This window comes from Chrysochloris asiatica, unplaced genomic scaffold, assembly GCF_000296735.1.
Source record: "Chrysochloris asiatica unplaced genomic scaffold, ChrAsi1.0 scaffold00008, whole genome shotgun sequence".
Lineage (NCBI taxonomy): Eukaryota > Metazoa > Chordata > Mammalia > Afrosoricida > Chrysochloridae > Chrysochloris > Chrysochloris asiatica.
The window spans coordinates 7,718,109-7,734,598 of record NW_006408526.1 but is presented as its reverse complement, the minus strand read 5'-3'; the positions used below and the strand labels follow the sequence as shown (position 1 = coordinate 7,734,598).

General features: G+C 37.1%; 1 protein-coding gene across 1 annotated transcript in view; it reads right to left on the bottom strand.

Moving 5' to 3' along the window:
- CNTN5 (contactin 5) overlaps window positions 1–16,490 on the bottom strand; it is a 704,421-nt gene that overhangs the window by 9,356 nt on the left and 678,575 nt on the right. Inside the window, exon 22 of the mRNA XM_006833948.1 lies at window positions 12,741–12,909. Coding sequence (XP_006834011.1) covers window positions 12,741–12,909 — 169 coding nt within the window. The remainder of the gene's footprint in view (window positions 1–12,740; window positions 12,910–16,490) is intronic.

Genomic DNA, 16,490 nt, shown 5'->3' with positions numbered 1-16,490 from the left:
AAAAGAGGAAGACCCCCAATGAGATAGATTGGCCAGGTGGCAGCATCGATGGACTCAAGTGCAGCAACAGTAGTGAGGTTGGCCCAGGATCGGACATTGTTTCATTTTTGCTGTGCATAAAGTCGCTATGAGTCAGTGCCGACTTGATGGCACCTAACAACAACAAAACAAAGCAAGGGAAACCATGATTCAAACGACAGCCAAGCATCTTAACATCATTTCCCCACTTTTACCCATTCAAACCATGCTTCAATCTTTGTATCATTGAGCCCTGTTGTTCCACGGTTGTGCCTGCATCATTATTTACCTCTGACCTATTTAGCCCATGTAATCCTGCCTAGCTATTCTCTCATCCACCTTGTTTTTCCTTTCCCCTTCACCTTCTAGTGTATACACCCCCCAGCACCCAAACTATCCTATGTCTATTCCCTATTCTGTGCTCCACCTTTCCCTCCCTCCTCTCACACACCCTATACATGCCGGTAGCCAACAAAAAAATGAAAATGAATAAATAAATGTTTCCCCCTTTTAGTGTGTGCGCTTTTCCTTAATCTTTTATAATAATGGTCCTATGCCGTATTTCTCCTTTTGTTACTGACTGATTTCATTCAACATAATGTCCTCAAGGTTCATCCATGTTATGCGGTGACTTGCTGCTTCCTTGTCATTCTTCAGGGTAGCATAATATTCCATGGTATGTAGCACAGTTTGTTTATCTATTCTTCCATTGATAAGCACTTAGGCTTTCTCTATCTTTTTGTTATTGTAAATAGTGCTGCTATGAACATTGGCGTGCATATATCTACTCGTGTTATGGATGGTATTTCTTGTGGGTAAATATCAAGTAGAGGAATTGCTGGATCATAAGTCATCTTATTTCCAACCTTCTGCTGTTGTTGTTGTTAGGTGCCATCAAGTTGGTATCAACCCATAGCGACCTTATGCACAGCAAAACGAAACATTGCCCTATACTTGTCCAACCTCACTACTGTTGCCATGGTTGAGTCCATCGATGCTGCCACTTGGCCAATCCATCTCATTTTCTTCCTCTTTTTCTCTGACCTTCCACCTTACCAAACATGATATACTTCTCCAGAGACTGACCCCTCCTGACAATATGTCCAAAGTATGAAGTCACTGAAAACCAACCTGCTGAGGAAGCGCCATATTGTTTTCCAGAGTCACTGGACCATTTTGCAATCACACCAACAATGTAGGAGGCTCCCAGTCTCTACACATCCTCACCAACATTTATTGTCCTCTTATTTTTTTATCTTTGCTATTATTGTTGGTGTGAAATGATATCTAATTTTTGTTTTGATTTGTATCTCTCTAATGGAGTCCTGGTGTGGCACTGTGGGTTAATGCACCAGTCTGCAAAGCCGTTTGAACTGCAAGGTCGGCGGTTCAAACTCACCAGATGCTCCTTGGAAACCCTACACAGGGTCGCTATGGGTCGGAACTGATTCGATGACACTTCACAACAACGACTAGTGATCATGAATATTTCTTCATATGTTTGTTGGCTGCCTGGATCTCCTCCTTGGTGAAGTGTCCATTCATGTCCTGTGCCCATTTTTTAATTGGGTTATTCGTCCTTTTCTTGTAGAGGTGTTGTAGGTTCCTATATATTTTAGCAATTAGTCCCTTTTCTGATGTGTCGTTGCAAAATATTTTTTCCTATTATGTGGGCTCCCTTTTTACTCTTTTGATGAAGTCTTTTGATGCACATAAGTTTTTAATTTTTAGTATGTCCCATTGATCTATTTTATCTACTTTTGTTTGTGTAATATTCAAAATGTTTGGTAGTCTGTGTATACCCTGTATTAGAGCTCTCACATTTGTTCCTATTTTTTCATTGATGGCCTTTGTAATTCTGGGATTCACATTTAAATCTTTAATCCATGCTGAGATGGTTTTTGTATAAGGCATGAGGTAAAGGTCTTGGTTCAGTCTTTTGCATATCGCTTTCCAATTCTGCCAGTACCACTTGTTGAAGAGACTATCTCCTCCCCATGCAATATACTTACGTACTTTTTCCAAAATCAGTTGGTTATGTGCGGATGTGTTCATTTCTGGATTCTCAGTTCTGTTCCATTGATCAATGTATCTTTCATTATACCAGTACCAAGCTATTTTGACCACTGTAGCCGTGTAGTAAATTTTGAAATCAGGGAGTGGGAGGCTTCCCACCTTGTTCTTCTTTAGCAGTGCTTTGCTAATCCTGGGTCTCTTTCCTTTCCATATAAAGTTTGTAATAGTTTTTCTATCTCTTTGAAGAATGTCATTGGAATCTGGATTGGGATTGCATTATATGTGTAAATTGCTTTGAACAGTATTGACATTTTCACAATGTTACATCTTCCTATCCAGGAGCATGGTATATTCTTCCATTTTTGTAAGTCTCTTATGGTTTCTTGTAGTAGTGTTCTGTAGGTTTCTTTGTATTGGTCCTTTGCTTCTCTGGTTACATTTATTCCTAGATAGTTCATCCTTAGGGTGGATATTATAAATGGTATGGTTTTCCTAATGTCCTTTTCAGAACTTTTGTTTTTGGTATAGAGGAATCCAACTCCTTTTTGTTTATTGATCTTATACCCTACCACTTTAGTGAGTCCTCCAATGAGGTCTAGTGGCTTTTTTACTGAGTCTTTGGGGTTTTCTATGTATAGGATCATATCGTCTGCAAATAGAGTTTTACTTCCTCTTTGCCGATTCAGATGCCCTTGATTTCCCTATCTTGCTGTACAGATCTGGCTAAGACTTCCAAAACAATATTGAATAGGAGTGGTGACAAAGGGCATCCTTGTATGGTTCCTGTTTGCAGAAGGAAGGCTGTCAGTTTCTCTGAAAGTAATGTAGGCTCTTGGTTTTGTATTTATGCTCTTGAATATGTTGAGAAATTTCCCTTCAATTCTTACTTTATTCAGTGTTTTTATCAGGAATGGATGTTGGATTTTGTCAAATGCATTGATCAACATGATCATGTGTAGTTGTTGCTGTTTTTTCTTGTTTATGTGTAGATTACATTGATTGTTTTTCTAAAGTTGAACCATCCTTGCATCGCTGATATGAATCCCACTTGGTCATGATGTATTATTTTTGTGATGTGCTGCTGGATTCTATTGGCTAGGATTTTGTTGAGAATTTTTACATCTATGTTCACGAAGGATATGGAGTCTATAATTTTTTTTTTTTTAGTGATGTCTTTCCCTGGTTTTGGTATGAGTGTTATGCTTGCTTCAGAAAATGTATTATGAAGTTTTCCATCCTTCTCTATATTCTGGAATAACTTGAGTAGAATTGGTGACAACTCTTCCCTGAATATTTGGTAGAACTCACCGGTGACGTCTGGACCTGGACTTCTTTTGGTTGGCAGCTTTTTGATGACCTGATCAATTTCTTCTATTGTTATGGGTTTGCTCAAGTCTTCTACTTCACTCTGTGTGTTTAGGTAGGCCGTGTTTTTCTAAAAATGTATCCATATCTTCTAAGTTTTCACATTTGTTGGAGTACAACTCTTCACAGTATTCTGTTATTATCCTTTTGATTTCCTTTGGTTCCGTTGTGACATCGCCCATGTGGTTTCTAATGTGTGTTATTTGTGTCTTCTCTCTCTTTTCTTTTGTTAGGTTTGCCAATGGTTTGACAATTTTATTAATCCTTTTAAAGAACCAGCTTCTTGTCCTGTTGATTGTTTCTATAGTTTTTCAGTTTTCTAACTCTTTTATTTCTGCTCTGATCTTTATTATTTCTTTTCTTTTGGTGACTGTAGGTTCCCTCTGTGGGTCTGTTTCTAGTTGCTGCAGATGCTCTGTTAATGTGTTAATTCTGATTCTTTCTTCTTTTTGGATGTGCACATTTATTGCAATAAATTGTCCTCTCAGCACCGCTTTTGCAGTGTCCCCCAAATTTTGGTATTTCTTGTCTTCATTCTCGTTTGTTTCTAGGAACTTTCTGAATTCATGTTTAATTTATTCTATTACCCAGTTGCTCTTCAGCAGGATGTTATTCAGTTTCCATGTATTAAACACTATTCCTTTGGTCTTCTTATTGTTGAGTTCTAATTTTATGGTATTGTGGTCTGAAAAGATACTTTGTAGTATTTTGAGGTTTGTAAATATATGGAGGCTTGTTTTGTGACCTAACACATGGTCAATTCTGGAGAATGTTCCACGTGCACTGGAAAAGAATATGTATTGGGTTGTTGTTGGGTTGAATGTTCTGTACTCGTCATTGAGGTCAAGTTGGTTGATTGTACTTTTTAGTTCCTCTGTAGCTTTGTCGAATTTCTTTCTGGTTGTTCTATCCCTTTTCAAAAGTGGAGTATTAAAATCTCCCACGATAATTGTAGATTTATCTATTTCTTTCTTCAATATAGTAGGGTCTGCTTTATATATCTTGGTGCTCTTTCATTTGGAGTCTAGATGGTAATTATAGTTAAGTCATCTTGCTCAATTTACCCTTTAATCATGAGCTAGTGGTCTTCTTTATCTCTTATGCTGGTTTTTGCCTTAAAGTTTATTTTATCAGAGATTAGGATTGCACTCCTGCTTGTTTTTTATTGCTGTTAGCTTGGTATATTTTTTTCCAACCCTTTAACTTTTAGTCTGTTTTTGTCTTTGTGTGTAAGGCGTGTCTCTTATAGGCAGCATATTGAATGGTCTTGTTTTCTTATCCATTCAGTCATTCTCTGTCTCTTCACTGGTGCATTTAATCCATTGACATTCAGTGTAATTATTGATAGGTATGGATAACTGTCATGTTAATTTTTTGTGGTGCTGCTTGTTCCTTTGTTCTGCATGCCTTATTGTGCTGAGTTCACGTTATTTGTGCTATTTCTTGTCAGTTTCTTCTTAGTTTTAATGTTTCCTTGTTCTGCTTGGATCTTCATTTTCATGGTAAGTTATGAAATACTAATTTTCTTTGGGTTACCCTATAGTCTATTAAGCTTTCCCTGCATTTAAGACAGTCTATTATATCCTGCAATCTACTTGACCTCCTCACCACCTGTTCCTATATTTTTCCCTTCTTTGACATTGTTAATATTTTGATCTTTGGTTGGCCCCACAGGTCCTCTGAATACATTGCTGTAATTTTGTTCTGTTCTGAATTCTGCTATCTATCAACTGAGATTCAGGTGGCGTTGCCACACCTGTCAATCTCTGTTTGTTGTCTGTTCTTGCTGGCTTTCATTCCAACGAACTGTTTTGAAGTGCTGGATTGGCTTTGACAAAATCTCTCAGCTACTGTTTATCCTGGAATGTTTTGATTGCACCATTGTCTATCCAGTTTTGCTGGATAGACAATTCTTGGTTGGCACTTTTTTTCTTTTAGGGTTTTATATACGTCTCCCCATTGCTTTCCTGCCTGTATGGTTTCTGCTGAGAAGTCAGAGCTTAATCTGATTTGCTTGCCTTTATAGGTAACACTTCTCTTTTCCCTGGCTGCTTTTAGGATTCTGTCCTTGTCTTTGATTTGGGAGAGCTTGATTATTATATGTCTCAGTGATTTTCTTTTGGGGTCTATCTTTTCTAGGGTTCGTTTAGCTTCTTGAATGTTTATCTTTTCATCCTTCAAGATGTTAGGAAAATTTTCTTCCAGAAGCTTTGTAACTATCTCTTCTGTGGAATTCTGTGATTCTTTCTATTCTGGAATGCCAATAATTCTTAAGATATTCCTTTTCATGTTACCCAGCATGAATCTTAGACTCTCTTCAGATTTTTAAATCATTTTTTCTGCCTGCTCTTCTATCTTAACAGTATTGAGAGATCTGTCTTCCAGATCACTGGTTCTGGCTTCATCTCTTCCATTATACTTCTTTGCCCTCTCAGTGTATTGTACATATCTGATATTTTATTATTAATCATACAGACTTCTTTTTACAGGTTTTGGATTGTTTCCAATGCTGTATCTATTTTGTTTGATTGCTCCTGTAGCACTTTCCTGACTTCTTCCTTATTTTCCTTCATCCTTTTTCAGTGCATTTGAATTTTATTCCATATCGTTCTTCTGAATTCCTTCTCAGGCAGATCCAGAGCCTGCTTTTCTACTGGAAAGTCTGTATCTGCTTCTAGCTCATTTGTCCCAGTTACTTTTTTGTGTGTGTTTGGCCATGTGTTGAGACCTTTGTGTTTTCTTGGACATTTTCAGTACTTATGTGGGTTTTTAATGCTTAAATGGATGTATGTTACTTTGTTGTTAAGCTTACTGAGCATCTCCTGGTGGATATGATCTGGAGATAGGCATCCCTTTTCATGTGTAATGCTTTGCTGGTGGTATTGGCTCTTGTCCAGATGGAGGGTTAATACAAGGTATGCTTGTATCTTGGCTATATGAGCACAGTTGCTGTCTCTTTTGGGTAAGTTACGGGGAGAAAGCTCCAAGCCCTCTCCATCCAGACTTGTAACTCTGTGGCTTCTAGTGCTGGGTCACTGACTCCACTTGGCTGTGGCAGTGACCTCAGGACTTTCGGCTGCCAGCCTCCATGGCCACTGCAGCTGCCGGATTGATTCAGAAATTGCCATATTTTGCTTCCATGGGCAGATTTCTCCACAGGTGGGTGTGGGAAACTGGCGCCTGGAACCTTAAACGAGATCTAAAACTCCGCAGCTGTTCTGTGAACCGCTCTTTCTCTGCTTTTCTTTCTGGGCATTAGCAGAGGAGCTTTCACTATCTGTCTCTGCTTACCCGCCCCCAAACCGGACCATCTTGCGTTTTTATTCACAAATTTAAATTTTATCAATTATGATGTCAAGTGTTTTTACTCAAAATTTCAGTCTATCCTATTCTTTACTATATTTGCTTTCCATCTCACTTTGTGCCATCAGAAATATTCATAAATAATTCTGGGTCTATCCAAGAATATATGACTTTTTAAAAAGATTGTTCTGAATACAGAGCCCTCCAGAGTATCACTGGAGATTTCTCTTTAGGTTGACGTTTCTACTTGGGAATGACTGATCAACAAATAATTAATGTTTATATTAGCCTATGGATTAAATTTATATTAAAGTGTTTCAATGACAATTTACCTAATGCATTCCTAACTAGTATATCTATCTATATTATATCATTTCCTGATGAGGAAATGCTAGTTACCAGTCTAGTAACTAGCAAAGAAAGGAAATAAACTTGGCCTGAAATTTTCTTTTTAGTTTCTTCCTGAGAGAACTGATTAATGATAGTTCCTCTTGATCATGAATTTCTTTCTAAGTACTTACAACTACATTTTTAATAAAATATGATGGGGCTTCAAAAAAAATCATGGAAAAATGGAATTAAAAGATAATGCCAAAACATAACTGGAAAAAGTATGTTTAATAAATACCAAATCGATTTTCTGTAAAAAAAAAAAGATAATGGTATTCTCCCACAAACTTTTAAAACTCCTTCATATATGCATACTTAAAATCAGAGACAAATACCAAGTTCACTGGTATATAGTTTCCATTATTTATCCTTTTGACGATTTAAAAAATAAATAGAGATACTATTTGCCTTCTGGCTTCAGCAAGGCTGTAGTTGAAAGAGAGTGGGCTGAGGCCAAGAAGATGAATTTTAGTACAAGTCCTCCTACATTTATAGTCAGTAGTTACATGATTTTGAGTAAGCATTTGAGGTTCACTTTCAAGAAATTAGGCTGATTATATTTTACCTGGCTTGTTTATAGGCTACAGCTAATATAAAATGAAGTAATTTTTATGAAAAACTTTATAAGCAGCTTTGGAATATACAGTATTACAAATATTTTGAACTAATTATTCAACTATCATTAACTATTACTCAGATATCAGGGCAGTGATTCTACAATTTTATATAAAAAATCAGAGGTTGGCCCAGGATTGGGCAGTGTTTCATTCTGCTGTGCATAAATAAGGTCGCTATGAGTCTGTACCAACTCGATGGCACCTAAAACAACTTTGTAGAGTAATTTGAGACCTGGAATCTACTCATTTAAATCACCAGATACTCCGTTCATTCATATATCTTGAATTTAATTCAATTATCTTAAATTTGGACTCCTGGTGAGGCACTTTAGGATCAGCACTGGACTATAAATCACAAGGTCAACAGTTCAAACCAACCAGCTGCTCCTGGATAATCCTATACAGGGTTTCTGTGAGTCAACCGACTCGACGTCATTGGCAAGTACATAACAAAAGTATCTTAAATTAAAATTTTTTACTAATGATGATTTATTTATTCTTTCCAATTTGAATGTCTCTTTTCCATAGGGAAAAGATGAACCCAAACAAGACTTGAATTGCCCTTGTTATGTATTAAAATGATACGATCTGTCTTTAAAAGGAGCTCTGGTAGCGTAGTCATTACAAATCGGGCTGCAAAACGCTAGGTCAGCAGTTCGAAACTACCAGCTGTTCCAAGGGAGAAAGATGAAGGTTTCTGGTCCCGTAAAGATTTACAGTCGCTATGAGTCGGAACCGACTCCACGGCACATAACAACAGCAACAACAATTTGTCTTAAAAGCTCTATTAGCGCAGTGGTTACAAATCGGACTGGTAACCTCACGGTGGGCAGTTTGAAACTACCAGTCATTCTGTGGGAGACAGATGAGGCTTTCTGCTCCCGTAAAGATTTACAGCCTCAGAAACTCTGTATAGGGTTGCTGAGTTGGAACCGAATCCATGGCACATAACAACAAGGGCTGATTTCCCCTTCTTGTTCTACATGTTGTGAACACTGTTAAAGAAACACATTCACATTTTTTTCTGAAATTTTCTATAGTCATGGACCGTTCTAAATTGCTGCCTTCCCCAAAACACTTTTAAGTTTATGTACTCACTACCTGATTTTTACCTTCAGTTAAAATCATGGCTTTCTCCTGTAATTCTTTAAAATCAAAGCTCATCTGTCAGAATTCTTTCAATGCTTTCTATTTTCCTTTTCATTGTGTTTATTCAGTGGTAATTTTGGTTTCATTTTTTGTTGTTGTTACTTCTCAGGATGCTCAATTTCTCCTGAGTTATTTCTTCTGTTTTGTAGTTTTTGAACATGGAATCATTCTTATTTGCTTTAAGATTTTGAAATTTACTTTCTTTGAGATTTGCATTACTTTGATGAAATGGCTACTTACTTCCAAATTTCTAAACCCCCTCCCTTTCTTTATCAGCTATTTTGTGTGAATAATGATGGTAATGGTATAGATATACAGCACTAGAGAAAAGAAGCATGTTGTTAGATGCCACTGCACCGATTCCAATGCATAATGATCTTATATAACAGAGTATTACTTCCCCAGAGGGTTGCCTAGGTTGTAATTTTTAATGGGGAATATCACTGGACCTTTTCTCCTATGTAGTTTTGGTGGGATTGAACGCCAAGCATTCCTAGGTTTGAACTCTGGTTCTGCCACTTAGTAATGTTGTTGTTATTAAGTATCGTGGAGTTGGTTTCGACTCATAGCAACACTGTATAGGGATTCCAAAGAGTGGCTGGTGAGTTTGAACCGCTGACCTTGTGGCTCAAACCGACCTTGCAGTCCAGTATTTTAACCCCAGGACTCCCCACTTAGTAACAGTATTACCTTAAGTAAGTTGCTTAAATTCTCTTTCTAAAAGAGAAATAATGCTACTAACTTTATATAATAGTTACAAAAATTACATTAGATAATGTATGTAAAGAAATTGAAGGAGTCCTTGTGTGGTGCTGCAGGATAATGAATTGGACCAGAAGATTGGTTTGAACCCCAAGGTCGGCAGTTCAAATTTACCAGGTGCTCTTTGGAAACCCTATACAGGGTCTCACTGAATCAGGACATTCTCAAAGGCATATAACAACACCACCAGCTAATACCTAGTAAGGGCTCGAAACAGCATATAATCCTTACTACTACTAACAATAACAATGATGCTAAAAAAAATTATAATTTGTTTGAAATCAGTAAAAATGACCAACATTTTTCAAATTTTCAAAATTAAAACAAAATAAATGATTAAAAAATCTTGAAACTCTCCTTTACAATCTCCTTTGTTGTGGTTGTTAGGTGCCATTGAGTTGGTACCGACTCATAGAGATCCTACACACAACAGAATGAAATACTGCCAGATCCAGAGCCATCCTTACAATTGTTACATTTGTGCCCATTGCTACTGCCACTATGTCAATCCATCTCATTGGGGGGTCTTTCTCTTTTTCACTGACCCTCCACTTTACCAAGCATTGATATCCTTCTCCAGGGACTAATCCCTCCTGGTAACATGTTTTAAGCATGAGAGACAAAGGCTCACAAACCTGGCTTCTAAAGGAGCATTCCGGTTGTACTTCTTCCAACACAGATTTGTTTGTTCTTTTGACAGTCCATGGTACTTTGAATATTCTTCTCCAATATTATAATTCAAATGCATCAATTCTTCTACCATCGTCCTTATTCATTGTCCAACTTTACAAGTATATATGGCTGTTGAAAATACAATGGCTTGTGTCAGGTGCACCTTAGTTCTCAAACTGACATCTTTGCTCTTCAACATTTTAAAGAGTTCTTGTGTAACATATTTGTATAATTCAATAATATTTAGTTTGATTTCTTGATTGCTGCTTCCATGAATGCTTACAGTGGATCCAAACAAAATCAAGTCTTTGTCTACTTCAATCTTTTCTGTCTTTATCATGATGTTACTTATTGATCCAGTGATGAGAATTTTTGTTTTCCTTATATTGCGGTGCAACCAATACTGAAGGCTGTGGTCTTTGATCTTCATCAGTAAGTATTTTAAATCCTCTTCACTTTCAGCAAGTGATGTTGCATCATCTGCATATTGCAGGTTGATAATGAGTCTTCCTCCAATCCTGATGCCACGTTCATAACATAATCCAGTTTCTTGGATTATTTGCTCAGTATATAGATAGAATAAATGTGGTTAAAGGATAAAACCCTGACACACACCTTTCCTGATTTTAAGTCATACCCTGTTCTGTTTGAACAACTGCCTCTTGGTTTATGTACAGGTTCCTTATGAGCACAATTAAGTGTTCTAGAATATCCATTCTTTGTAATGTTATTCATAGTTTATCATGATTCACACAGTCAAATGCCTTTGCATAATCATATAAACATCTTGTTGGTATTCTCTACTTTCAGTCAAGATCCATCTAGCATCAGTAATGATATCCCTCATTCCACATCCTCTTCTGAATTCAGTTTGTTGTCAATGTACTGTTGGGACTCTTAAAATGATCTTCAGCAAAATATTATTTGCATGTGATATTAATGATAATGTTAGATGATTTCTGCATTCTGTTGGACCATCTCTCTTAGGAACAGGCACAAATACAGATCATGTACATTCAGTTGGCCAGGTAACTGTCTTTGAAATTGCTTGGCATAGATGAGTGAGTGTCTCCAGTGCTGCTCCAGTTTAGATTCCATCAATTCCTGGAGTCTTGTTCTTTGCCCATGTCTTGAATACATCTTGGACTTCTTCCTTTAGGCTCTTGTTCATATGCTACCTCTTGAAATGGTTGAACAGTGACCATTTCTTTTCAGTTCAGTGACTCTGCATATTCCTTTCATCTTCTTTTTATGTTTTCTGCTTCATTCAATATTTGCCCATAGATTCATTCGATATTGCAAGTTGAGGCTTGAATTTTTTTCTTTAATTATTTTAGCTTGAGAAATGCTGAGTGTATTCTCCACTTTTGGTTTTCTAACGCCAGGTCTTTGCACATTTCATTATAATACTTTACTTTGTCTTCTCCAGCTGCCTTTTGAAATTTTCTGTTCATCTCTTTTACTTCCTCCTTTCTTCAAGTTGCTCTAGATTTTCTATGCTCAAGAGCAGATTTAAGAGTCTCTTCTGACATCCAGTTTGGTTTTTTCTTTCTTTTTGTGACCTTTTAATTTCTTCCTTTATGATGTTCTTGATGTCATTCCACAGCTCTTCTGGCCTTCGGTCATTAGTGTCTAATGCATCAAATCTGTTCAAAGATGGTCTCTAAATTCAGGTGGGATATGTTAAAGGTCATATTTTTGGTTCTTGTGAACTTGTTTTAATTTTCTTCAGCTTCAGCCTGGACTTGTGTATGAACAATTAATTGTCTTTTCCACAGCCAGTTCCTGGACTGGTTATAGGTGATGATATGAAGCTTTTATATCATCTCTTACCACAGATGTAGTCAATTTGATTTCTGTGCATTCTATCTGGTGAGATCCATGTGAATTGTCATCTTTTATATTGTATAAAAAAGGTATTTTAAATGAACAAAACCATTGTTTTTGCAAAATTCTATCATGCTATCTCTAGCATCATTTCTATCACTGAGCCCATATTTTCCAACTGCTAATCCTTCCACTTAGTTTCTGGCCTCATATTCCAATCACCAGCAACTATCAATACATCTTGATTGCACTAGCTAACAATAAAGTAATTACAATAATAGAGAAGTAGGTATGTTATAATAGTGCAAGGTCAGTTTAAATGCAATATTGAAAACACACAAATGGGAGGTAAATGGCAATTCTTGAGACCAGGAAGGACAAGGGAATTCAACAATTAAGGACAATCTAATGAAATACTATATATTTTTTCTAGATCTGTAAAATGTAGGCATTGTGGACAGACTACAGTTGTTAATACTAGTCAGAGGACAATAGCGAGATCAGAATATGAAGAGAAACCTTTCAAAATTCCTGAAATCTCCATCCTTTCAGGTTGATGATGTTTATAGAATCTTGGTATCATTGATAGTTATGAATGGAGCCTGTGATGTCAAGACTTACCTGAATATGATGGTACTCTGATTTGGGAACTTGACGTTCCATCACCTCCTTCACCGTATGCTCTAACTTCAATGATGTAGATTCCTGCATCAGGGAGTGGCACTACTGCTTGAGGTTTCTGGGTTTCAATGACTTCACTGTTGCTGTGACCCTCTTGCCTATAAAAAACCTACAAGTAATAACAGAAGTTTAAACATTTGACAATTAATTAAGGATTCCAAATGTTTTTTGACTGTCCATTGTATGTCAGATTCTGAGCTAAGCCTGAGGAGCTCACAATTTAGAGTGACACATAAGCTAATTAAATGCATGTGGCCTATATAACAAATGAAAGTATATATAAAGTGCTATGGAAGGGCAAACTTCAGCACATTACTACCCTTTCTAAGTCTCTGGCCTGTCTTCAGTACAATGAAGATACTAATATCTACCTTATCTTTTTTTTTTAAAGAGTCTGAAATTACAGAATACCCATAAAGCATCTAGTACAGGACTTGGTACATGGTAAACGTAATAAGAGAAAGTTACTTCTTTTGCCATAATCATTGTATTTCAATTGCATGGAAAGTTTGTGAAATGAATTAATAAAATTTTTTAAAAAAGAGATCTTTTCTTTTCTTATGGAAAATCTATTTTGAGTGTGAACTAACCTACATATAAAACATTTTTTAAAGTAAAAACTTTAGAAAAGTTATCTTTTCATATATTGAATTCTTCCTGTACTGGATTCTCTTTTCCGCATTCCGGTAGTGTATGTTCCCTCCACTTTGTTTATCTTTTATGAATTTAAATTTACTTTGGGACCTTGGGAGGGAAGTGATTTTTCTATAAAACTATGACATGCACAGTGAGTGTACGTGCTGATATCCTTATTGGGAGGATACCACTGCCTCAGTGCAATTCAAAATAAGAACATCCCAAATATTTAGTAGGCATCTCATATGGGTTAGGCATTAATTGTGTTTTATACTACAGATTCATCAGGGAACAAAGCTGTGTGATTCTTGCCTTCATTACTTACAGTAATTAAATGGAGTGTGATATACACTGCAGTTGTAGTGGTTGTTAAGTGCTGTCAAGTCTTTTTCAACTCATTAAGACTCTGTGTAGGATTTCCAAGGCATGGCTGGTGAATTTGAGTCACTGATTTGTGGTTCAATCTGACCTTGCAGTCCAGTGCTTCATCCTACAGTGCCATACCAGGGCTTCATATACTGCAGTAGGATCCATATTTGGTGCCATGGCAACTCACAGATTGGAGGACTTAACCAAAATCTAGCAAATCCATCAGAGTTTCTGGGCGAACCCTATTGCAGATTTTTATGGCTTAAATTTCAATCAATGTATCTGAATTTATGCATCTAATTTTGATTGTAGCAGCATAATGAATAAGAATTCTGATCACCCATATTAGGTAATTAGAAAGCAAATTTATGGGAATGGGAAAGCATGTAAATTGGTGAGGAATGGCAGGGGAGTGACTATTTTAGAGGGCACTGTTATTATGGTTCAATAAATTACAATTCTTATGACAAAGAAAAATGCAGCCAGCAATGCATATCTAATGTTGCTGTAAAACCCCGAGTTGAAGAAAAATTTGTGGATCAGTTGAGATTTAGGAACAAAAAGTAAAGACTGGAAAAGAAAAATCAGTTAATGGTAGCAAAAGGAGTTTGAGATGAAATGTGTATTTTTACCAAAATATCCAGGGAAATGCAGAGCTATGAGTTGGTAAGTAGGTATTCTAGTAAATGAAAAGATACATGAAATTAATGATTAGTCTTAGGTGCTTTAGAGAATCTTGGATCATTTAAGAATCTCTAGTTAGAAAATATGGATGAGAATGAGAAATACAAGAAGGTTAAGGTACTATCAAGACATGTCAAAAATAGTATTGACAATAAGGAGTTCAGGGAATACTTTTAGAATCTGGACATAGACTGGCAGTTGCAATGACAGCTATCTTCAGACATAATGGAATTTGTCTAATGTAGGAGCTCTGGTAGCGTAGTGGTTACGAATCGTGCTGCGAACCTTAAGGTCAGCGGTTCGAAACTACCAGCCGCTCCGCGGGAGAAAGATGAGGCTTTCTACTCCCGTAAAGATTTACACCCTCGGAAACCCTGTACAGGGTCGCTATGGGTCGGACCCGACTCGATGGCACTTAACAACAACAACAACAACAACAACAACAACTGTCAAGACTATTCTGAAATTCTATATTAAAAAACTAAGAGCACTAGGTTATCCAAAGAACTGATCCTAAACAACAACAAAAAAATAGGTGGTACTACTGTGTGGCACTGTGAGCTAATGCATCAGATTGCAAAGTCATTTGAACTGCAACATCAATGGTTCAAGCTCACCAGCTGCCCCTTGGAAACACTATACAGGGTTGCTATAGGTCAGAATCAACTCAATGGCACTGAACAACAACAAACTGTTATAAAAATGAGCTTCTGGTGTGGAGCTGCAAGATAATGCACTGGATCGCAATACTGGTTTGAAACATAAGGTCGGTGATTCAAACCTACCAGCCATTTCTTGGAAACTCTATACAGGGTCACTATAAGTCAGAACCAACTTGACAGCACTTAACAACTGAAATAACGCTTATAAAAGGCACGATCTAGAAATGACTATTCTATCTGTGACACTAACACACACACACAAATGAGATAAGTGTACTGCGTTTCCCTCACCTACCTCCAAATACAAGTAAAGTCTTCTAAAGATAATACAGAAACAGCTGAAGGCATACAATGGCAGAGAACTTCCAGAGATTCAAGTCGGATTCAGAAGAGGATGTGGAATGTGGGATATCATTGTGGATATCCGATGGACCTTGGCTTAAAGCAGAGAATATCAGAAAGATGTTTACCTGTGCTTTGGTGACTATGCAAAGGCTTTCAATTGAACTTGTCATGTGGATCATGACAAGTTATGGACAACGTTGTGAAGTATGAGTATTCCGGAACACTTAATTGTGCTCATGAGGAATCTGTACAAGGATCAAGAGGCAGTTGTTCAAACAGAACATGGGAACACTGAATGGTTTAAAATTAAGAAAGGTGTGGGACAGGGTTATATTCTTTCACCATATGTATTCAACCTGTATGCTGAGCAAATAATCCGAGAAGCTGGGTTCTATGAAGAAAAACGTGGCATCAGGATTGGAGGAAGATTCATTAACAAGCTGCATTATGCAGATGATACAACCTTGTTTGCTGAAAATGAAGAGGACTTAAAATGCTTATTGATGAAGATCAAAGTCCACACACAGCCTCCAGTATGGATTGCCTCAATGTAAAGAAAACAAATATCCTCACCACTGGACCAACAAGCAACATTCTTATCATTGGAGAAAAGGTTGAAATTGTCAAGGACTTCATTCTTTTTGGATCAAGAATCAACACTCGTGGAAGCAGCAATCAAGAAATCAAACAACGTATTGCATTAGGCAAATCTGCAGCACAAGACCTTTTTAAAGTGCTGAAGAGCAAAGATGTCAGCTTGAGGACTAAGGTGTGCCTGAACCAAGCCATGGTATTTTCAATAATCTCAAATGCATGTGAAAGCTGGACAGTGAATAAGGAAGACCATAGAAGAATTGATGCATTTGAGTTATGGTGTTGGAGAATATTGAAAGTGCCATGGGCTGCCAAAAGAACCAAGAGATCCATTTTTGAAGAAGTGTAGCCAGAGTGCTCCTTGGAGGCCAGGATGGCCAAATTTCGTCTCTCATATTTT